The 25039-nt window shown below is 40.1% G+C and overlaps 1 protein-coding gene across 1 annotated transcript in view; it reads left to right on the top strand.

The window, feature by feature from the left end:
- ADCY8 (adenylate cyclase 8) overlaps positions 1–25039 on the top strand; it is a 230879-nt gene that overhangs the window by 136131 nt on the left and 69709 nt on the right. The window contains exons 8-9 of the mRNA XM_061172242.1: positions 5983–6180; positions 19534–19634. Of these exons, the coding sequence (XP_061028225.1) occupies positions 5983–6180; positions 19534–19634 (299 nt within the window). The remainder of the gene's footprint in view (positions 1–5982; positions 6181–19533; positions 19635–25039) is intronic.

Raw genomic sequence — 25039 nt, 5'->3', positions numbered from 1 at the left:
TACCTGCTTCTGAGTGTAGACTTCAGCCTGAGATTGGAAGCAGGCAGAGTCTTGGAAGAGGATAAGCATCTCGGCCTGAAAGATGGAGGCCGCTATGAGGCTCTGAGCCTGTTGGACTGGGCATCTTCTCTGGGTCTTTCCCAAGCAGCAACAAGCTGGCCTACAATGCAGGATCTCAATCACAACTACCTATAGCTAAATCTCAAAACTGCCATGTCCATCTCCCAGAGGAACTAAAAGATGAGACCCTTTCACTGATGACTTCAACCTTACGCTTTATGCTGGTTCATGGGAAACACTCAAGCTGATGTTAACACAGGCACTGGTCCCAGAAAAGGCTGTAAGTTAGTGCTTTCCCATCTGTGACCTCTGGTACCCTAGCAGCCAGCACCAAGAGGTAGTAGTAGGGAGGCATTTTCCGGATTCCAAAAACCTGAGTTAAACCTCATATTGACACGCATCATAAGGCTGCCTTTCCAGGCTCTTGCTCTTGGCTGGAATTCTCTTTTGGAGTTGTGGTAATGCCTTTTATCCCCTGCTGGTCAAAAACTAGGCATTTGATTGAATAATAGGAAAACAAACTACTCTTATTTAATACATACAATTTGGTAAGCAGAGTCTTTCCAAATTTGAAGTCCATTTGGGGGAGAACAGGAAAAACGTAACAGGACTTTTGGTAGCAAGAGATGGAAAACAATGCCTGAGGAAGAGTCTTACATAGCCATTCAACGTTTCATTCATGCATTCATTCATTCATTCATTCCAAAATTACTTGTTAAGAACCTACCAAATTTGCCAGATGCTGGAGATTTAGTTATGGGTAAAACACAGTGCCTGACCCTCCAGGAGATCAGAGCCTAGAGGAACAGACAAATACACCAGAAGGCAATTACAACACATCACAGTAACTGCTGTGCTAAGGATACGTGCAGACTCAGCATAGGCTTCCTGGAGAAAGAGATGTCTGAGTTGGTTTTTAAAGAAGCAGTAGGACATGCAGGCTAGCTGCCACACGTTCAAATGCATAAAATGTAATAGACTAACTGTTTAATAGGTCATACTGTGGTAGGTGCCTTGGCTCCAACACAAGGTCAGATGTCGTTTGCATTGGGTCTGATTCTGTACAGTAGTATACTCAGGGTATGGACAAACTGGAAAGGATTGTGCCATATGTGGAAACCATGTCACCTGTGAAGTGACTGGGAAAATTGAAGGCATTCGCGCATGGAAGAAAACTCTGGAGGGGGGTAAATAGATCTTATTCAGAGATCAGAAACAGATCCACTGGGTGAGAGTTGTGAACAAAATCAGGGAAGAACTTTAGAGTACTGTTTCCCAAATGGTATTCCATGGAATGTGTAGAGGAGATTTGAGCAAAAACTGTTTTATGGTTATAAAAGTTTGGAAGATGCAGAGTTTAAAAGTCTTACTTATGTAGAACTTTTCAGTGCTTTTATTTCAGTAACGTGTACCGTGAGACTCCAATAGGAGGATATAAGAATTTTTTCATTCAACAAACGGGTACTGAGTGCTTACTTAGTGCCAGGCACTGGCATAAGCACTCCAAACAAAAAGAGACAAAATCCCTTCTCTCTCAGAGAGTAGTGAGAACGGGTGGCAGTAAACAAACAGTGGATCCACATTTCCTAAATCGATTGGTCCACAGAACCATTTTGTAAAGAGACATCCCTTCCTTCTCGTGTTCCTTGGAACAAAATTTTTGGAAAAGAGTTAATTAAGAGGATCTAGTGATGAAAGAGCGTGATGATTTCCCCAGATTCCAGCACTGAAACTATGTAAGCTGATTTACAATGTCTACAGGGATGCTTTAGAGGGTGTTTTGATATTGGAATATGTGATCCAAAAGAGATAAAGTGTTTTTGACTCAACAAAACTGGATGTTTCTAGAGAGTACACTTTCAGCCTGAAATCTTACTAGGAATAATTTATTTGCTGACCCAAACTGATTAAGGAATACAAAGGGTATTGCTATCCATGAAGCAGTAGGACCTGTAAAAAAAAAAAAAAAAAAAAAAGTAGGTTGTTAGTGTGTACATAAATTAGAAAAAAAAAAGATTCCCAAAGGAAAGTCTTCTGGTCATAAACCAAATGATGAGCTTTAGAGGATTTATGATTTCCCCCACCCCATTCAAATGCAGTTTACAAAAGGATACGTGGATGATAATTTTCACCAGAACCCCCAGACTTGCAGGCAAGACCTTATGATCAGAAACTTGGGTTCAGAAGGGACTCTGGTTTTCATTTGGGCTTTGATCTGTGTTAAGCACCTGTGAGTAAGGAAGTAATTGAAATGCCTGAGGGGGGCATGGATCTCAGTTAGGATAAATCACCAGGCTGCAGTGTCTTTTTGTGAAGAGACTCAGACATGAGAGGCCCCCTCAGCTGCAAACTTTGATTTTTCCCAACATTGCTGCTCTAATCTGACCTCCTAAATGTCTGAAAATGCCAGCTAAAGTAAAGAAATGAATATACACATTTAGTATTGTATATTAAGTATTGTATTTAAATTGTTCATAAATTATATATGATACATATTTGAATACATGTTTCAATTTGTAATTGAATTGAATTATAATTACATTCATAATCATTGATATTCAGTTATTCTCAGTCATTTCCCATTTCCTTCCATTTCATCCATTATTTCCCCCTATTCTCTTGCCAGTTGCTTAAGCTGTTTATGTGAAAGAACAATCTCAACATTTTGGGAGGTCAATTTAAGACTGGAATCATATTTGAAAGCTTATGCTATTTTTTAACATGATTCTGATCTCCCTCACACTAGTCCTGTAAGTCTTAAAGGGAGAAAACCATATTCTATTGAAAATAGCCTGTTCCATCATAGACTCTAAACAGGCAGATAAGATGTGTTACACATTTCCCCAATACTGCTTACAAGTGAATCACTGTGAAGATATCAGCTTATGGATCTTCAGTGTTGGCCGCATTATCTTACTGGAGGCCAACACATGGTGAAATCATCTTAGTGGCCATTACTAGTGGAGAAGTAGTATCACAGATAATCTCAAACTATAGTATCCCCCAAAGCCATTCATACTTTTCAGTGGTGCACTGGGGGTAAATGAAAGCAGATGGTTTCTCTTCCTAATTCCAACCTGCTTGACTTACTGAGTTGACGCTGGTCTTCCCTTGAGCGTATATGTCCTGAAGGTGTGAGGTAGGTTGAGAGAGATTGCTTGTCAAACAGCAGGTATAATTGTCATATGTAATTGACAAAACAAATGATCAGAAAAGGAATGGCTGAGCATAGACTACCTGCATTAAAATACTAGGGATATAATTGCAAGGAGTAAAAATAACTGCCTGGGCAAGAAAAGCATTCTCCATCTCAGCATCATTGACATTTTGATGCAAGGACTCCTTCCCAGCTCTTAATTGTAACCTGGTGGCAATGAGGAAAGAAAGGGAGGTGCTTCCAAGTTTATCTCTCACTTGAAGCAGCCACACAGACCGTCAATAAGGGGCAGGGGAGCTCTGAAAGTAGGAAGTTTTACTGGTCTCTGCCTTACACGAGTGGTCAATGGCACAGGCACTCAAGAAGCAACATCTATTCCTGGTTTTCCAAAGGTCTCCCTACAGACTGCAGTCAATCCCTGATAACATTTTCACCAGTCCCCATCAATATGAGAAAAATGGGGACATTCATTAAGTTAAGTGCATTCAGTGTAAAGAACAATCCTTTGTTTTGAGCTTATGTCATTCTTGTTGTAAAAAAAAATGCCCTATCTTTTATGAAATGGTGGTCATATAGAGGGTTGTAGCTGTGGCAATCACTGCTGCTACTGCTATAATTTACATGAATCAGTCCAAAAATATTTTTGAAACTCCCCTTCTCTGTGAAATCCAGAGGTCTAAGGGCCATTGAAGGCATGAGGGACTGATAGAGTGGAAGGCTCAATTTACTTCAAAGAAGGAAAACTGTAGGAAAATAAAAATTACAAAGAGAGAGAGAAATGCCTAACTGTGGATCTATGTAGATAGTGAGCTGATTTCCTCTCCTTTCCTGTCAGATCCCAGCACCAAGCATTTGCCAGGGGAGCATTTTCGCATCTCTGAGCCAGAATGTATGTCCAGACGAGGGCAGCTTGAGTGTCTTTTCCACCTCCTCTCCAAGGTAGAAGACTAAATTTTGTCGTTTTCCAAACTATGTGGAGAGAATTTCTGCCCAAGAAACCAATAGGAGATCCACAGAGGGTGGGCTGCAGTCTCTTTCACCTTCTGAGTTGCTGTTCTAACATCATTTAATCCCAGGGCTCAAGCCCTCTTGCCCTACATGGACCCTGCTGTTCAGTTTGCTGGAACATTGGTCCCTGCTTCCCTCTCTCTGCTCCAGCTCTCCTCCTCACCTCTCATCCTGCCATACCTCCCCCTAACATCTATCTTTTTCTCTGTGGTAGCCTACTTCATACACAGAGCTGAAATTAACTTCAGTGCCCTAAGAGCATATACTTTACTTTTGCGTGTTGGCACATGCAACTCCATCCTTTATCCTGGGGCTGGAGAAGAAGGTTTCCGTAAATTCTACCAGTGATGAAGCCCTGCTCAAGAATTCTTTAGAGACTTTGAATTCAGGTTATGTTGAATATCTCCATGAAGCTTAAAAGGAAGAGTCCAACAGTACCATAGGAGGAATACTTATGGAATGGGCTAGAAGGCTCCATGAGATCAAAGCCCCCGACTCTGGCTCTGGCTCTGGGGTCAGAGGATCTGACCTGGCTGCAGATAAGCTGATGGCTCGTGAGCGTGATCCTCTGAGGCTCACAGGTACATGAAGGGTTCAGGCAGAAGGACCTCCAAGATGTTCTGTCAGCTCTCACAGGCTGCCATTTGATGACTACACCATCTTATCTCAGTCTAGCCTATGGTCTAACATTGGCCAAGGTGAGAGGCTGGCAGAGAAATGAAGATGCAGTGAGTGTGTACAGAAGCAGAGTTTTCTCTTCCCCTTTACAGATGTACAGCATCCTATACCTCTCCCCAAGGAAATCTTTTGAGGGAGGAGATGAACATCCTTGTCCTTATATCTCTCCAGCTCCAACTCCCATGTTTTTGATCAAAGAAGTTGTCTTAAACTGGAGCTGTGAGTGAGCATTGCATTTGGCTAGATCCAACCAGTTGATCTTGGCACCTGCAGCTAAATTGCCAGGACACAGAGTCCTCCCTGCCAAATCTGGTGTGTCTTCAAACGCCAGAGCTGTTTCTGCATCCATGTGGCTGCACCCAATGACCAACCACGGTGGTTGTGCCTTTCCCCACCTCCTGCTGTTTAACCTGTGAAATGGTGAGAGGCTGAAACTGCTTGCATTTTATTTGCCTAAAGGAAATTAAACACATATATCTATGTGAAGATATAGATATATAATGGTCTGTGGGGAAAAAACATTCGTTTAGTGTAAAAATCTAACAATCTTTATCAAGTTTAAGGAGCAGATCCTGGCTCCTTTGGCTGTTCATGAGGAATGCTAAAAAAAAAAAATGCAAGCCATTGGTCCCCAAGTCTCTCCACCACAATTAAAGGAAAGACCACATGAAAATGTGGAATCTACTTGGTTGGAGAGGATCATTTCCACGGACTTTTTAGATGTTTTCCTTTCTGCTATTTGTATTGGTTTTCTTTCTCTCATGCCAGGGATGTGCCTGGTTAGAGAAAGGGTCTTGATTAACACTTCCAAGCTGACAACTCTCCAAATAACCTGAACCAAGGGAATTCAGTGCACCTACACAGAGGAAAGAGAAATATCCCTCTTGATGTGCTATTTTTGCCAGGTTGTGTTTCTCTGAACCAAATGCTAACTTATCAGCTTTTGTAGGTTTCACTGAATACAACTGCACGGAATGCTATTACTGTTTGCAATGCAACCTAATCTGAACACATTGCATTTCTTTTTAATCCAAAGGGGACTAGCAGGTTTATTGTGTTTGCATGTGCTTTCCCCCTAGACTCTGGCTGCCCTAACAAGAAATTCAATAAATCTACTTCCAAACCATCTCGCACAAGCTTTGCATGTCCAGTCGGGGCCTGAGGAAATTAACAAGAGAATAGAACATACCATCGACTTGCGGAGTGGCGATAAATTGAGAAGAGAGCATATCAAGCCATTCTCACTGATGTTTAAAGACTCCAGCCTGGAGCACAAGGTAGACCTGGGTCTCCATAATGGCTCTTTTTCTGGAATAAATTGTCGTAAATGTTCACGGGACTAGAGAGAGCCCAGGGGCTGTGGTTTTGGTTGGTGTGTTTGTTGTTTGTTTGGTTGGTTTGGTACTGTCTTTTCTTTTTCTCTTTGAAAATCATGAGTAGACTGAAGGCCATGAAAGGAGATGCTGGTTAGATAAAGAGAGCCTCAGCTTTGCTTTTTAAGGAAAAGATGACGGAAAGAACAAAGGAGTTCCTTCCACTTTGAGATTATTAACACAAATGTCATTAGCACCCACTTGCCTTTGTTTGTAGGTGAATCTGCCACCCTTGTAACATAATATATGAGGGCACCCGATAACCTAATGCAAGCATTAATGATAAACACTGTCTTTCTTAGATTGGAGACACCTGTTCTCCCATTTTTCCAGTCATCCACTGCTCAGACCCCCTGATGTAAGGCATAGTAGGTGGGTTGTGGATTCAGAGTTGGGTTCGAATTCCACCTCTGCCACTTCCTTGCTAGGTGACCGTCAGTAAGTAAAGGATTCTGTGAGCATGAAGTCCTCTCTGTACAATGAGGATGATGGACGTGCCTCCCTCTTAGGTTATGACGAAAGGCTCCAGGCAATGCCTTGATCAGATCAACTGCTCAAAAGTAGCCGGCATTACCGTACTGCTGATGACTTTTTTCCATGCCCCTTCTCCCAGCCCAGCTCCAAACTGCAGAGTGTAGTGGGGAGGTGGTGCTGTCCCTGCTTAACTGGGCTGCTCTTTTGCACTGATGGAGGCTGACAGACCTTCTTTGACTGAGCACAGGAGGTGCCTGGCATCTGCAGGAGCTTCCGGCAGGAACAGCAGGGAATTTGCAAGCAAATTTCAGGCGGTTGATTCTATACTGTGCAAAGCTCCAGTGAACAATTTTTTGTGAGTCTGCTCAGCTGCCTGGGAGATTCTACTTTCCTAGGCTTGGAGAATTCACACTTCTGTGCACATGCATTATTCCCAGCGAGTCTCTTTGATAAACTCCCTGAAGGTTGCAAACTCCAAAGTACTATCTTCACCTGTGATTGACAATTTGAAATGTATCGTGTCTATGTACTAACAAAACAAAAGGAAAAGAAACATTTTGCCTGTTCAACAACCCCCCTCAAATAGCAGGTGGACTTTTCTTGTTAGTAATGTAACTAAGGGCTTATGGTCCAAATTAAATGCATTTTCTTTCCTGCTTGCTACATGGAAGGAGCTAGGAAGAGCAGGGTGGTCTTGCAAAGAATCTTCTCAATTAGCCTGTGTAAATACCTGTGTCCAGAGCTATACAAAACCCTTTTTATTCATTCCTGCTAAAGAGGTACTTGCTTCACTAATGACCTGACCCTTGCAGACTAGAGATAATTTCTAATGTGTTTTATTCAGTAGTGTCTGGCCCGCACCTGCAGGCACCTGGTGTTGGAGGGGGGATGGATCTAGAGGAGGCACAGTGTATCTGAGGTTGATTTCTGTGACCAGCTTCTAGGAGAAGCAGAGGGCAGCATCCTGGATGGACATGCAGGGATGTGGCCACTGGCAGTCCAGCTTTGCATCACCTAGCGTGTGCTCTGCGTCGTGTAGGTTACGGGAGCGAAGGCAAGTGGGCACATCAGCTAACGTTCACTCCCTTCGTGTCACAGAGATGGCCCTTGTGACTCCTGCTCTGAGACCCTCTCCAGGGGCTGCATTACTGCTGAGCAGAGGATATATCAAAAGTCATAGTCAGTGGGTATTTACCAAATACCAGGCACTATTCTAAACTGTTTGCACAAATTGACTAACAACAGTGACAGTATGAAGTAGATGTTATTAGGAGCCTCATTTTATACTTGCTGAAATGGAGACATGGAGAAATGATTAGGTAGCCTACCCAAACTCGAACTGTCAGTAGAAGGGCTGCGATCTGAGCCCACTGTGACCCCAAAGCCAGTGCCCTTGTCTGTTCACGACACCGCCCCTCTGAGGAGCCCTGGGGACTTGCTCTCCCAGGCCCTTGTCCGAAGAAGACAATCCTATGCTAGCTTCATCCTCTTCTCTTTGAACTTTGGATGAGGTGGGAGGCACAGGACAGGGGTTTGGGAGAGAGATCAAGTAAGAAAGGGTCCTAGAAACCTTACCAAAATAACAGGGTCTTCTAATCCATAGGACTCCAGAGTCAGAGAACAGCATCAGTGTGAATCTACTCTGTGCCTGGTGTTTCTGTATATTGGTCTACTGCATCCTCAGGGAAACAGTACTATCTTGCTTCCAGAAGAGAAAACTGAGCCTCCTAGAGGTTAGGGAGAGGTCATAGGTCTTAGAATCTGGATGCCTATTTCATTGACTCTAAGGGACCATCAACTGTGAGGTGCTTGATTTTTCTATGCAGCGCTAAGAAAAACCACCCAATGAGCTGTGCTTACACCCTCAAGGTAAAAATGAACAGAAAAAAACCCACCCAGCAGACAGAGTCAGTGAGGAAATTCACATGCCTCTATCTGGGTATTGGTTAGATTAAAAAAAAAAAAAAAAAAGAACTCTCCAAGAAGTTGAATCCAAAATGAAATCCCTGAGTTCACACACTGAATGTGATCTAAAAAAAAAAAAAAAAAAAAAGTCAGGCAGAGAATTTAAAATGGTTCTGGATTCATATTGCCCCCTGGTGACCAGCAGAAGCAATCACAAACCTCTCTGGAAGTACTCATGTTTCAAGACTCCTTTGATCGTTAAGATACTTTCCGATTTCAGAGATGTTAAAAGGTGGGGTAAAAATTGTGCATCTTAGATTTGTTGAAATATTTACAGTATTTGTGACTCCAGTCTTTTCTCTTCCCACTGCCCTACCCTGCTTCTTGGGAGCAAGTTTGGACCATAAAAGTATGTTTTCTGAAAGGAAAAATGGAAATGGAAAGAATGATTTTACCTTGGAAATTCTGTAGGGAAGAAATTTTTGAAAATTTCTTTTCAAACAGAAAAGAAATTCTGTTTGAACAATATACGGATATAGGAACAAGGGAAACTGTTCTCCACTCCACCTTTATTCGTGAATTGGAGAACACAAAAAACTCTTTTGAAATGTCATCCAGACACTTCCTGGTTACATTAGTTTATAAAAATTAGCATATCTAGCGAGTGTTATGAGAAATGGGACTTTTATATGTCTCCTGGTGTTGCATAAATACTTGTTGACTGAATGAAGACTCAGGTTAAGGAGAATCTTTGAGGAGATTACCTCGCAGCTGGTCTCAGGATATTTTTTGTGAATTCTAAGAACCAAAAGACATGGGTTGGTTTTGATCTGACTCTCGGCAGTGGAGTTTCAGGAGAGACGATTGTCAGGTTCCGCTCACTCCCTGCCGTGTCGTTTCATGGTGGTTCACACACGTACACACAGAGGAATCCTTAGAGTTAAGCTTCAGGAAAGTGTGCTCATGACTCATTTGTCTTAGCCAAGTTTGAGCAGGACATTTTCCTTCTGTGTTCCAGGGTTTTCTCTTCTGTGAAATGAGATAGTTGGACAGCTCCTAATAGCTTTCAGCAGTCAGTGCTATGAGGTTGTGAATTCCCTAGGGTCATGATGAACACATGTGCTAGTTTGCCTGGTTTACATCCATTTTCTCAGTGTAATTATAAATAGCACCTCCGTTCACTCCGAAATCACGTGGGTGACAAGTCATGTGACCCAAGGCTTAGCCCTTGGCCAGGTTAGAATTAGTGTTTCTCAACATCTTCACTTCCCTGCAACCACATGAGGTCTCTGGGAAGACCCCAGGATGGGGGAGGGGCCCTAATCCTGTCCTTAAAGGTCCCCTCCAGTTCCTCCCAGATTTCACAGAAGAATCCTCTGCCCTTCTTTAGTTTCCAGCTAAAATTTCCTAAGGGAGCTGACAGATCTCAGGGGCAAACAAAAATTAGAACTATGGTAAAGAGATGTAGGAAACATGACATGTTTGTCAAATACTGTCAATCATATTGGAATTTTTTCTTTTACTATATATGATTCTTTTTCTTCCTAAAAAAAATTAATTCATTTTCACTAGCAAGAGCTTATACCAAGCATATAAGGCAAGAAGAAGAAAATGACATCTTTTGTAATCTTACAACCCTGGATAACCATTGTTAACATTTTGGCATCTGTCATGCTAGTCTTTCATGAGTATGATCCTTTATACTTACCTATGCAATTTTTCTATTAAAACAGGACCATTTTGTACATCGTGCCTTGTAACATAGTGTTAAGCATTTTTGCTTGGGCTTTTCCCCACATTATTAAATGTTCAGTTACAAAATAATTTTTGTAACTGCATACTAATCCAGTGCATGTTTTAACCATTTTGGGCTTTTTTTTTCCTCTCAGTTTTTCACTATTATAAATTATAAATTGCGTTGCAATGACCATTGTCATAGTTAAATCATACATCCATGTTTAATTATTTTCTTAGGATAAAATCGTAAGAATGGGTATGAGAATGCACATTTTAAAATACTTGATGTGCATTCTGAAATCATGCTCAAAAATTATGCCTGTACTTTTTAAAACTTGCCAACTTGATAAGATACAAGCAGCATCTTCCTGCCATGTAAAAAAAAAATTATTATGGAGGTTGAATGTGTTTCTGTGTGTTTTTTATGTTTTGGTCTTTATATTTCTTCTTTTGTGATTTGCACACTTGTCTTAATTGTGCAATCTGTCCATTTATCTTAATTGTGTGACTTAAACTTTTGTCTTAATTGCCATCTTTTATGGCGCTGCTCACCTCTGTCTTATTGATTTGTGTGTATTCTTTATACAGTGAAGAACTTAACCCCAGAACACTTAACAAGAAGGTGATATTTCTCAGCCTCTGGCCCTTATTTCTCTTCTAGGACAAGACTCTGAATGAAGCTTAGGATGGGGAAGGCAATTAATTATAATTATTTATGAATGTTTCCAGGCCAGAGAAACCAACCCAAAACTTTCAGTGCCTTAAGAGAGCTTAATAACATAAAAACACTTATTTGGAATGACCTCACTCAGCTTAGTGTTACAAAAACAGCGTGACCATCTCAGAATGAGGCAACTTCCTCATCTTGACTGAAGATTAAGATGTTTAATAAATGCTTCAAAATTGATTGAAAATTTATGTTTTGATGTGGGTATTCTAGTGGGATAAGTGTTAAAATCAAACCATATCAATGACGATTAGATTTCCTTCCTTCTTTCAATGCTGATATCTTTCTGTTAAATTCTGAATTTTTTTTCTTTGAGAAATCAAGGCCTCCTTTGTCAATATTACAAATTTAGCAATAAAAAGCCTCTTTGTCCTAGGATAATAGTTTTCAAACTTGAGGATCACCTAGGGCTCTTGTTTAAAATGCAGGTACCTGCCCATCACTCTGCCCCCAAGATTCTGATTTTGCAAGGGGATCTACATTTTGAGAAAACCCTTCTGGGATTCCGTTGTCCTGAGTTGTCAGCCACCTTTCTCTGTCCTTGACGGCACATTAGGACTTGGGCTAGTCACTTGCTTCATGCCTTCAGAGACCAGGTCACATCAGAAGTTTCCAAGTCCATACTCAAGGCCAACATGGCCTCAGACAGGCCTAGAAGGAATGTCTCCATAAGCCTCCCAATGCTCCCAGGAGGTCAGGCTCGGGGGTCAAAGAGACCTTGGTTCAAATCCCACTTTGGAAATAGAAGTGGGCGCAATGGATTAATTTACCGATCATTATTGGATACTGACAAGTTGGTAGCTTTCCATCACTCAGATGGACACCCCGGCACACATGAAAAAGCTTCATTTATTTCACAAGTGTTTGGTCTTTGCTAAAAGACAGAGGAAGGAACATATACTTGATTACTGAGTAGACATGACTTGAACCCAATTCCTGCTAGATACTCGCTGGGTGATGCAGGACAAGGTGTTTGATCTCAGTGAGATGACAATGATCATACTACCTGCCCCTCATTGGATTGTTCTGAAAATTAGATACATAATACTCATATAATAGATGTTTGAATAAATGCAATAGTTATTGTTTTCCCTTTCCTCCTGATGAATTCTGTGCCAATCCAATTCTGGGTGAGGCTACACCCTCACTTAAAATAAATCTTACACTTCTAGAGCTTCTTTAGAGAAACTACTTCATTAAAATGGGTGGTGGGGAGAGCAGTCTTAACGTGTTTGTATCCCAGTGTACCAGGGTCGTGACTTTCATAAATACAGATTTATATAAGTACATAAAGGTGTGTCCTAAGCAAGTACACACCTATAGGCCATTGATAGTGCTTGCTATGAACCAAGTTCGGTGCTGAAAATTTTCAAAACATTCATTTAATATTACTTTTGTTCCATCAGTAACCACATAAAAACAAGGATTTGTCACACAAGGAAACCTTTAGATAATCCTTTGGCTGAGTATAAGTGGTTCTTATCTCTGTTCAGAATTTCACTCAGTTTTCTCTATCTTTAATAAAGAAAGTCAAAGCTAAGTGGAGGCTTAAGAGATTTCAGGAAAAATGTATCACAGACTTTGAAATGTTTCTTCTTCCCATAAACTCCTATTGGAGTTACAGTGAGTAGACTAAAATAATTAAGGAGGAATTTCAGCAAAGCAAAGAAGGCTAGGCAAATGAATGAATAATCTGATGGATTAAGATGTTGGATTCTGGAATTAGGTAATGAGAAAAATACTTTTGTCTGTTTTCGGAGACGTTCAGAATTTGTTGAAACACACCATTTCTTATTTAGATGCAGAGGAGAGGAACGTGGAACATCGAACCAAGTGGTCTTTGGTGTTCGCTCTCATTTATCTGAATTAGACTCTTCCTGATCATTTTCATGACCTTATTTTTAAAAATTCTTTTGAAGGAATTATTCTGTTGTAGGCTCAGGTTACTCTTGAGTTTTACTTCTCTAATAAGGCTCAGAATATTAAGAATATTTAGGCCACCTCCTTCAGGTAAGAAGGACAGACTTCAAAGAGACTTAGGGGGAAAAAATAATCCATCCCTATTCAAACAGTAGCTAAGTGAGACTCCTTTACATTCTTGATATTACCTTGTAAAATTCCTGCTATTTCTATACCCTCTAGGTAGTCAAATGATATCAAGGGCCATTTCACTTGTATCTTTTCATCAGACCAATTAGCTAGCTCCAGTCCCACAAAGCCAGCATTTTCAGAGTCAGGAGTACCAATTTCACCTATAATAATGTAGTGTAGAATGATAGAATTATGATGATTTCAACCTAAAGGTCATCAGCTCAGCCCTTAAAGTAATCCTAGTGTTTCATGTGTGGATATCACCATCACCTATAACCAGGGGCTTCTAGGCAAGGAGTAAAGGAACAGTTATCACTCTCACTGTTGGGGGACTGGGCCAGTCAAGAAAGGAAGAGTCTTTTCTCCCAAGGATGGGAGATTTGGAGGAGGGTGAGCTGGGAGAATGGTGGGTTGGAAACTTTATGAAGTTCTGCTTGGGAATTCTCCTATGACAATCCATCCCCCTACCAAGGAAGACCATATATTGTCATTATCAAAAATATTTATATAACTTATTATCATTGAGTCTTATGTCATCTCTGGGATGGCATCCTTCCAGCCTCATTCTTCTGAAGCTGTCCATCTTAAATACATGCTAGCATGACCTTGTGAGTTTACTAAATATGAGGAAATCTACTTTGTTCAAAGGTCAAGTTACTTGGGAAGACGTATACCAGTGAGACATTCCTCAGATACACCTGTCACTCGTAGAATTGTTCTTGAAAATGATTTGGTTAGACGCTAGACACCAGGATAGGGAATTTATTCTATTTCAAAATATGAAATTATTGAAAATTAGTTCCTAGCTTTTTTATTGCAATTGCTTTTCACCCAAATGGTCTAATTTAAGGGAGCTCTAGCCAGTGCCATTCTCCATAATGCATGAATTCAACAGAACAGACGTTACATTCCTTCGTTCACTCATGCAAAATGAGCAGATTGTCCCAGTTGAGATTCTTCTTTAACAAACATATTAATTTATATTAATGAGAGATGTGCTAGAAAATTATCTTTTTTCAAATTAGATTTATCCAAAGGTGGAATGGGCTCTCAAGTGAGGGGCTGATTTCCCCCATCACACTCAGGCAGGAGTTAATGGCTCATTTCTGCGAGGTTTTACTGAGTGAAATCAGCATTACTAAGAGCTGGACCAAGGTGACAGATAAAATCCATTCCACCTATAAAATTTTTCAATCCACATACACACTTGAAACAAAGACCAGAATCATTGTAGTTTGGACAATTAACTAGATTATTGCTATGGTTAGAAGCATCCTCTACATCTGGTAAGGATGTTAGAATTTAGTCAGTACCTTTTAGCTCATAGTTGAAGAGGAGGATCTAACAGAGCGGGGTGATTTCCCTCCAACCCACCTAGGAAGATTTTCCGGGCATGTCTCAGGCAAAGAAACATAGCAAATTAGAAGCTCTGTCCATCACCTCTGCAAGCTAGCTTCCCTGGTCACACCTCTGTGGATGAACAATCTAGAATGGGCTTTACCTTGTGTGATCACACTTGGGGTTCCAGGCTTCCTTTTGACAGATCTAGGAACCCACAGATCCTCATGGCTCTGAGTTCATTTATGAATATGCCTTTCAAGAGCATGCAGGGCCGACCTCCACAGACATGAACAAAATGGAACACAAGTTCTTCCTGCTCCACTTCCTTAGAAGGGAACCCAAGTCTCAACCTGATCAAATCAAGTAGGAATATTCATTTTAAAAACAATTTTTTAATTATTTGAAGACGGTGGTCCCTCTTATTCTGTTGCATTTAATAAAATCCACTGTATCTTTTATTTTCTTCCCTGTTATTTGTTCACTCCTCTAGGCCTTAAGAAAAGGGTTCTTTACATTGCATTGCTTTGTGCTGAGGAGCCATTCATTAGTCATGAAAATGCAGCAGTGCCAATTTATTAAACTAATTCATGGGCTGGTTATGAGGTCCATTCTTTGCCCAGATCATGTTTCACCTTCATTCTAATGAAGATTTACATAGACTCAAATTTTTAACCCATTTTCTTTCTTTGTATTGTAAACCACATCACTGAAATATAACAGGACACATGATCATGCACCTTGTGAAGATGATTTTACCTCGAAAATAGCAAAGTGGCAGCAGTTAGTGCAGCCAAGGAGACCTTGCACTCTCTGGATTCCCTCCTTACAATCTGTGAGGTCCTACTTGAGTTACTCAATTATTCTAATCTTCAGAGTCATTATCTGCAAAATGGCGATATGATAAATGGGATCTTCTTTAAAGTGCTGTTATGATAATTAAATGAGATCATCCACATAAAGCATGTAGCATATTGCTTACCTTGCACTAGATATTACTCATTATTACTCAATTTGTTACACTAGATTTTGACCATTTCCTGAATCAACCAAAGCCTTACAGATTGAAAAGTAATAATACAGTTGTTCCTCTGTATCAGCAGGGCCTTGATTCCAGGACCCCCCTCGTAGATACCAAAATCCACAGACACTCAAATCCCTTATATACAATGACATAGTATTTGTATATAATCTATACACATCCTCGCATATACTTCAAATAATCTCTAATTTACTTGTAATACCTAGTACAATATAAATGCTATGTTAATAGTTGCAAATGCAGTGTAAGTACTATGCAAATAGGTGCCGGTGAGTGGCAAGTTCAAGTTTTGATTTGGGGAACTTTCTGGAGTTTTTTTTCACGAATATTTTTGATTTGTGGTTGGTTGAATCTGATGTGGAACCCCTGGATACAGAGGGCTGACTATAATCAAAATTCGAATCTAAGCTCTCAAAGGAAGCATTTGTAATTTGTTCCAAGTGGCACGGTCTTTTTAATTGGTATTAATCCCATTTATAGTTGGCTCAGTTACTGTCTTTAGGCATTTCCTGCCCAAAGACACTGATCTAGGAGCCAGGAGATGTGGCTTATTGTCTGAACTTTGCCACCAACCACCTAATTGACTTTGACCAGCTCTTTCCCCTATCTGATTCTCAAGTTCCTTATTTGTAACATATACAGTTGCCAAGTCCTCTTACAGACCAAGGACTCAATGAATTATAAGGGCCCAGAGGTCATTTCCAAGGACAGCTTTCCTAAAGATCCCTGGAGAAGGAAGAATTCCACCCACTGATGGAAGATCTTTTAGGAAGAAAGGGAAGGAATAAGGGCAAAGTCTTTTCCTAAAACAGAAGACTGCATACGAGATTATAATTCCCCTTTGAAGAATCTTTTCTAACTTGATGGACCAATCAGTCAGCAATACTTTGGGGGACGCTACTGAGTACAAGGTATAATTTTGTACAGAGAAATAGAAGACAGCATTCTAGAAAGCAACACTGTGGTTGAAAATCAGGCTTCAAAAAGGTAACAAGTATAGTAATAAAATATGTATAATTAATTGATTATAGTAAACACTTATGTAAGGTTACCATGTGCTGTAAGGATTGCTCTAAGCACTTTGCATATATTAACTCATTTCATCCTCCCAGCAACCCATATGAGATAGTTTTTATTATTATCCCCTTTTTCTGGATGAGGCAACTGTGGCACAGAAAACTTAGTAAATTTGTCCAAGGTACATAGCTAGTAAGTGTTGGAGCTGGTATTCACATCCAGGTAGTCTAGCCCTAGATTAGTCCATGCTCACCACTAAGGTAGAAAAGAATATGTGGCACCAAGTGAGGACAGAACAGAGACCAGATAAAGAGTCTGCCTATGGCAGGAAGGAGAACACGTGTAACTTAATATAGCTGTGAACCAGAGTGATCAGATCGTCACAAGTCAAGAGGAAGTGAAATGAATCATCACTCAATCTCATCCTGAGCCAGTTAGGAATATTCTTTCCATAGTTCTGTCTCCTTACATTTCCAAAGTACACTCCATTATGAAACCCAGTATTTTGTATTTGATTGGTTTCATCTTCACAAATATTCCTTTCTGTGACTGTGCTAGGCACTGGAGTGCAAACCTGAAAATAACAGAATTTATTATTAAATTCTAGCATAATAAAATACAGTAAAATGGAAGAGCACTGCAAAACCTATGAATTGTATTCATTCCCCCATTTGATAGATAAGAAAAGTGAGGTTAAAAGGAATTGGCTTTGCTCACAGTGAAACACTGACAGAGTGGAAGATCTGGAGGTACAGCAGATACTTTGTCACCAACCAGCTTGACTTCCGAAGGAAGTGAACAACATGAAACCAGTTGCAACTTTAGTCTGGACAAATGATGATTATGTGACATTTTTTTTAAGTCATCAGTTAAAACATTCAGGAAAGGAGTCAAGACTCAGGCTTGGGATCGATAGGAAAAAAACCTTCCCACAGTGAGAATGAGCCCAAAATGGAAAGGAATCCTTTTGCAAAGGAATGAGCTCTTAGGCACTAGGGGTATTCAAGTTGAGGGTGTTTGAAACCCTAGGGTGCCCTGCCCCAGCTCGGAGAAAAGAACCCCACTGCCACCAACAAAGCAGAAAAGGTCATCTGATGATAATCAGCAGGCATTTGAGTAGTTCTCAGGGATGTTATGGAAAGGACAGGCAATGGTCCATCATGACTCCAAGATGCTGTGATGATGGTAGTGATGAGGAGTTGATGAGGAGGGTGATAAAGATGAAGATGATGAAAAGGAGCAAGAGAGAGATTAGGTACATGAAAAATTATTATTGTTGTTCTTAAAATCTCATTATTAAATCTATATAACCAAGCTGGTTTGAAAGCAGACAGCCAACAAAGAATAATTAGATCTTGTGCAATTGGTTGTTAGAAGGAATTCAGACATTTATCTTTCTTTGAATTAACTGCTTTGTGGCTCCTTCATTTATCTTCAAGCTGGTATGTGTGGGTCTCTCTGATGGTGCCCTGTTCTTAGGTAGGGCTCTTGAAAACTATCAGTAACATGGATTTTCTGTAGCTTTATCAGGAGTGAAGATGGCTACAGTGATTTTTCAGGGGCATGTTCCCCTCTAGATATGGAGCAGGTTGTCAGCAAACCGGCAGAGGCCTCAACACCAGGGAGTAGACAAAGCATTGCCCTAAGACAGCAATGAATGTGCCATTTCTGAGTAGCATTGTGCTTCCCCCATGGATCTCACCGGCTACCTGTCATTGCCACTGTCCAAATCACAGCCATGACATTGATCAGTGAGCTCAGTCTAAAACCCAGACCACACCAAGAAGTAGGCAAGAGAATAAAAATCATGTAACCATTGACTATGACTCCCATATCAACAAGTTGGACTAATTTTGTTTCATTGACCTGACCAAAGCCTTCTCTTGGTATTAGGGACATAGACCCTGAGATGTTGGGATAGCTCTGTTTACTGGCTTCCTTTATAAAATAACCGTGAAATTCAAATCAGGGATCATATAGTTCCAAAGCCGTTGCTTAGCTTTCTGTTCTCACCCCCAAAAATGCTCTGTGCTGTGTGATCTATGGCAAGTTACTAGACCTCTCTGGCATTAAAGTAAAAAGAAGGACTTGGTTTAGGTTCATTTTAAGATCTTTTTCAGCTTTAAAAATCCTTTCTTCTTCTGAAGGAATTGAATTATTCCTCAGTGACTAGAAGATGGTTCAGAAAACTAGGCAGGACTAAGGCAAGTATATACACATTCAGTGCTGACCTTCCAGAAGCTTTTAAGGCTGGACAACGAAATTACTGAGTACTCTGGATAATCAAAATAAAGTTACCACCATTCCCCGGGGCCACCTCGAGCAGACAACAGAAGGGCAATCAAGCCTATTGGTCGATCAGTTTTGGTTTCTCTTGTGCGAAATGAAACAGCTGCCCTTGCTGGAGATTTCCTTGGCTGTTTTCTATTCTAAGATTCCATGAATTTGTTTTTTATGAAAAAAGAGGCAGAATCTCTGGTCAAAAATTTCCCTGTGTCCACAAGAGCAAGATCCTTAAATGACTTAAAGTTTACTCATGAAGAATATCAATGTGAATTTGATTTGCTGTGTATATGGATGTGTGCTCTTCTGTTTTGTTAAAGTGATGTTAGTTGGGAGGGAGGAGGAGAACTGGTTTATAAGCTTATGCAAAGTCCCTCTCACGTTCCCCTTTACTATGAAGGGAATCGTATTCACCCCTGGGGTCTCACTGGAAGGCTGGTGGGAGGGATGGAGATAATGCTCCGTGAAGGTTTTATTAAGATATGGATGCCTCTTAATTTTAAAAATATATACATTTAAATGCCTTGTCTCTTCTTGATGTTTATCCCCAACTCCAAACACTAGTAAAACTTAACTCTTCCAAGTGCCCAACTCTGCTGCAAAGTAATTCATTCTCCTTTTTTTTTTTTTTTTTTGATTACAGTATTCTCAAATGAGGGACGAAGTATTCAAATCAAACTTGGTCTGTGCGTTTATCGTTCTTCTATTTATCACGGCAATACAAAGTTTGCTTCCTTCCTCAAGGTAAATATGAAGGGACTAAGTTATCGGATGAAATGTCTTTGTGAGCTGATGGGCCCTCACCTGGAGCTAGCCGCTGACCTTTTCAAGGGATCAGAATTTACAATAACGGGATCCAGGATTCATAGCAAAATATTTGACAGTATCAGGGTCTGTTCTGGTTGTCTTACGCTGCATAATAATCTCATGACTCTACCAAGGCAAGAGCTTTTTCCCAATCTTAATAAAAACAACAGCCGAAATCAACATAGGCCTCCCTTTTATTTGACATTGCACCCATGAATGCAGAAAGTAAGTGTAAGTCCCTCCATCACCATTAACTTGTCCCTTTGTTAATTACCTCTTTGTTGTTCATAGATACAGGATCATAGCTTCCAGGGTCAGCAAAATTGGCACTCTAATAATACTACAAACAAATATATGTGGCCAGTCCCTGATCCAAATTCTTTATATACAGTGACACACCTAATTCTCATGGCAACCCTATGAGGTAGGTACTGTCATTATCCCCACTTGAAAGAGGAGAGAACTGAGGCCCAGAGTAATGAAATAAGTTGCCCAAAGTCTCACAGCTGAAAAATGTTACAGCCTGGATTCAAACCCAGGAAGTCTAGCTCTACAGCCTGGACCCTTAAGACTCTATTAGACACAGACTTTTATTATACAGGTTACAGGTGCCAGAGCCAGCATTTAAATCTAGTTCTGGATTAGTCCAATGACCGTGTGTTTTCCTCTCTTCTGCACTGTAAAGTAACCCTTGCCTCTTTTCTCAGATAAATTCCCTTCTCCCTAAACTAACCAGGAATTTCCCCCTTTCGTGTGGTTAAAAATAACATCAACAAATATTAGTTAAATGTCTAATACCAGCAAAGCAACTTGCTAGCCCTTGAGGATGGTATAATTTTGCAAGAGGAAGTCTGCATCTTCTAAGATATAATTTAGTGGGAGAGAGAGAGATGTTAATAATGGCTTCCAGTTACTGAGCATTTACTATATGCCAGGAGAGTGCTAAATCCTTTGCACAGATGGTCTCAATAAAGCCTCAAAAATAACCAATAAGTAAGGCAGCACTCTAATCCACATCTATATAATGACTGAGCTGGGATTTGAACACAGAGACAGTCTGTGCTTTTAATTACTTAACTGCTTTGTGCCAACATCAGTGATTCATTCTGCCTGGGTGGTTTAAAGAAAGTTGGCAGAAGGGGTGATGCTTTGAGCTGAGTAGAATGAGGGAGAAAGAGTGGAAGAGTGTTCCCAGCTTAGGAAACAGTGCAGGCAAAAGCACAGAGATGTGAACGACCTCGTGTTTGTAGCATGGTGAGTAAATGGAAGACTCAAGGGTCAAGCCTTTGTGCAAGGATGTGGTGGGTGCCATGGCTGAAAAGGGAGATGACCAGCAGGAGTGCAACGTCCACATGCTCTGGTAAGGAATTTAGAATTGAATCTGGGAGCAGGAAGGAGACCCTGAAGGTTTTTGAGGAAGGTTGTAACATGAGTCTGTGAAGGAAAGACGTTCAGGTTAACTGACAGTCAGGGAATGGCAATGCTTGACCTTTTCCAGATTGGCAGGGATGTAAGGAGAAAAGGGATTCAGGGAAGATGGTGGTAGAAGTAGTACATTTCTGAATTTCTCAGAATTCCCACATATCTGAGCAACTGCATAAAACCAAAAACCTCAAGGACCATACTTACAACAAAAATAGGTGATGTGGTAAACCCATAAATTTAAAAATGGGAATGACAATCTCCCAAGAGCCCCAAGACTGGATGTGATATCAGCATCTGTGTGGGAGGAATTGGAAAGAAACAAGTAGGCATCTGTCATATCTGGGAAGAAAAGAGCCCCAGTATCGCCAACAGATATTCACTGGGAAGTGCCATGGGCCAAATTGCAAAAGCAATTGGAAGTGGGAGGGGGTTTGCCCAATCCAACGTCAGGTGAGCGCAAAGGTCTGCAGTTAAGGTCCAAAGAGCTAGAATTGTCAGATACTATGAACTCCCAAAACTGACCAGTCAAACCTCCCTCCCAGGATAGGGCCCTGGAAGGAACTGTATGAATAGGATCAAAATTACTCACAATAGGGTTATAATGAAGAAGGGAGGGTCCAAGTAAAAGTGGAAAGGGAATCTAGCCATCATGTTTTGAATACTATGTGAAAACAACTAAAGAAGTCTCTGTGGAGTTAAAAAATAAACTATCCCGAACAGCACCTCTTTATAAATGTTCAACCAAGTTAATTTTACACAAAAATTAGCAACAAAATGTATTGATGACAATCCCATAATAAGCTATTATAAGAAAAACAAGAATTAAAAGTAGATTAATATCCTGATAGGCAATGAAAGCACTCCAAAAAGACATGCCTACAACATATAACAAAACATTAACCTACTATTTCAAAAAGAACTGAAACCCTTAATGTGATTTAAGAGATGACAAATGACAGCCTAAATCAGAATTAGAAAAAACTTAGCGATTTGGGAAGAGTGTTCAAAAAGGAAATAAAAATAAAAGAAAGATACATTTCAGAAATGAAGACTTAATACGAGGGAACATAGGGCACATAAACATAGCACATAATGCCTTAAGAGAAATAGAAGGTGGAAAGGAAGAATATTTTAAAGTCGAAAAGGAGATTTAAAGGATTGACAAAGCCCCATGCCCCACTCCTGCTCCCCACACCAACAATCCAGTATATTATTTGCGGGCTGCGGCTGAAAGAATTGCAAGACCCAGATTCTCTCTCAGTATTTAGGGGAGTTCGGTTCAAACACAAGGAAACAAGAAGAATCTGGAGTCACTGGTACATACAGGTACTGCAAACACCAAGCATAGCCCAACCTCTAGCCAGATTAATATATTTATAAATCCTCACAGTAAAGGTGTATTCACCTCAGTTTCTATTACCTGATACAATATAACCAGTTTTCAACAGAAAATTACAAGTCGTGTCAAAAGGGAAGAAGAGACAAAGCAATCATCAGAACTAGACTCAAGTTATGACACAGCTGTTGAAATTATCAGAAAGAGAATTTGAAATAACTATTATTACCACATCAAGTGTTCCAACGGGGAAAGTAGACACCATGCAAGGAAAGATGGGCAATATATTCCAACCCAATAGTTGGAAACTCTAAGAAAAAGTCAAAAAGAAATGCTAGAACTCAAAAACACCATAATAGAAATAACGAATGCCTTTGATGGGCACATCAGTAGATTCAACAAGGCCAAGGAAAGAATCAGTGAGCTTGCATATACGTCAATAGAAACTTCCCAAATTGAAATGCAAAGAGAAAAATGAAATTAAAAAAGTAAAGATCAAAGCATTCAAGAACTCTGGGACAATTCCAAAAGGTATAACTTACGCATAATTGGAATACCAGAAGGAGATAAAAGGAGAGCTGAGCAGAAAACATCTTTGAAGTAATAATGTCTGAAGATTTTCTAAAATTAATGACAGACACCAAACCACAGAACCAGGAACCTCAGGGAACACTAGGCAGGATAAACACAATAAATAAATAACCAAACAAATAAATAACACACTTAAGTATGTCATAATCAAATTGTAGAAAACCAAAGACAAAGTCTTAACGGAAGACACAGTGCGGGGCCGTATGGGGAGGGGGTTACTACTTACCTATAGAGGAACAGGAAGAATTACACGGTGCTTCTCATCAGAAACTGTGCAAGCAAGAAGAGAACGGAGCTGGAGCCACCAACCTAGAAGTCTGTATGCTTCAAAAGCGAAAGAGAAATGAAGACTTTATCAGACAAATAAAAATGGCATTTCCAGATGACCTTCCCTGCAAGAAATGTTTAAAAAAAAATAGTTCTTCAAACAGAAGGAAAATGATGTAGGTCAGAAACTTGCTCTACGCAGAGAAAGGAAGAGCCTCAGAGAAGGAATAATGAAGTTAAATAAAATGTTTTCTTCATATTCTTAATTGATCTAAAAGATAACTGTTTAAAGTAACAATAACGATGTATTTAGTGGTTATACATATGGATGAGTGAAATGAATGACAGCAGCATCAATAAGGCATGTGAGGGAGGAATTGGGGATGCTTTGTTTTCAGGTACCCCCATTACACATGAAGTGCTACAGTATAATTTGAAGGTAGACCTAGATTAATTTCAAAAGCGTAAACTCTAGGGCAAACACTAAAGAAATTTTAAAACAAATAAAATTGATATGCTAAGAAAGGAAACAAAATGGAATCATATGAAATGCTCAATTAAAATCAGAGAGCATGCAAAGGGAAGGGGGATATTATTTGGGGAGTGAGGAAGAAGAGTATTATTGCATAGATGAAGCCCAGGAGATGTTTTTAGGGTGGTGAAACTATTCAGGATGACACTGTAATGGTGTATACGTGATACTATGCATTTGTAAAATCCCATAGAACTTTACAGCGCAAAGAATGAAAACCTTAATGCATACAAATGTTTTTAAATTGTTTACGAGTTCAGGGAAACCCATGATGAAATCAGACTGCGATAAAAGAACATAACTGTATTAAAAGTGTGAAACAACCTCCCCAAAGGGGGTGGGGAGAAAAGGTGGTTCCTGAGTAGCTTTGGACATGCGTGGACTCTTGAGGACTAAACGCAAAAAGAGCTGCACAGTAGCACTGTGCGTTAGCTGATAAAGGTGTTTCTCATGGAGCTATGTGTGAACAACCTGAACCACAGTATGTGTGCACTGTAATTGAACAGTTAAGTAAATGGATGGAAGACTGTCGGAGTCAAGTTTCTCACTGTTGACGGAGAAGGCTACAGATAAGCAAGGAGAAAACGCTAGAATGATCCATATGACAAAGGATTAGAGTTGGAGACATTAGTATGAATTTGTTTAGCTCACTATAGATATAGTTAGATATAGGCTGTCTGTATAAACACAGATATGTTTATCGACACAGATTAGAATACACATATGTGTGTCCTTGCTCTGTCAGCAGAGAACGCCCAGGAGCAATGATGCCTCAGTAGTAACGCCACATCAAGCAATGAGCACAGCCCTGATCTTGATTTCTAATATCCATGTCCAATATAAGGAACCAGGGCTCCTTGGAGAGCTGGCTGATTCTAAGTCTGGGGTAGTAAATATACAAGAGGAGCCTGGAACATCATTTAGGGCCAGAAAAGAAGGAAATATTAAAACATACACACACATGGAAGTATGTCAAAGGGACATAGGGAAAGCTCCCTTTGACATACTTCCATGTGTTCTAGGGAAAGCTCCCTAGAACCAGAGCTGGAACAACTTGAGCAAGAAAATAAAAAAAATAGTATTGGATTATAACCCAAAATATAAAATAAATATCCATAGGTTCACTGATGTAAATAAATGGTTGAATGAATAAATAAAAGGTGAAGAACAGACAGATTTCCCATGGGGAAA

This window comes from Eubalaena glacialis, chromosome 17, assembly GCF_028564815.1.
Source record: "Eubalaena glacialis isolate mEubGla1 chromosome 17, mEubGla1.1.hap2.+ XY, whole genome shotgun sequence".
NCBI classification, from domain to species: domain Eukaryota; kingdom Metazoa; phylum Chordata; class Mammalia; order Artiodactyla; family Balaenidae; genus Eubalaena; species Eubalaena glacialis.
This window is presented reverse-complemented; position numbering and strand designations above follow the sequence as displayed.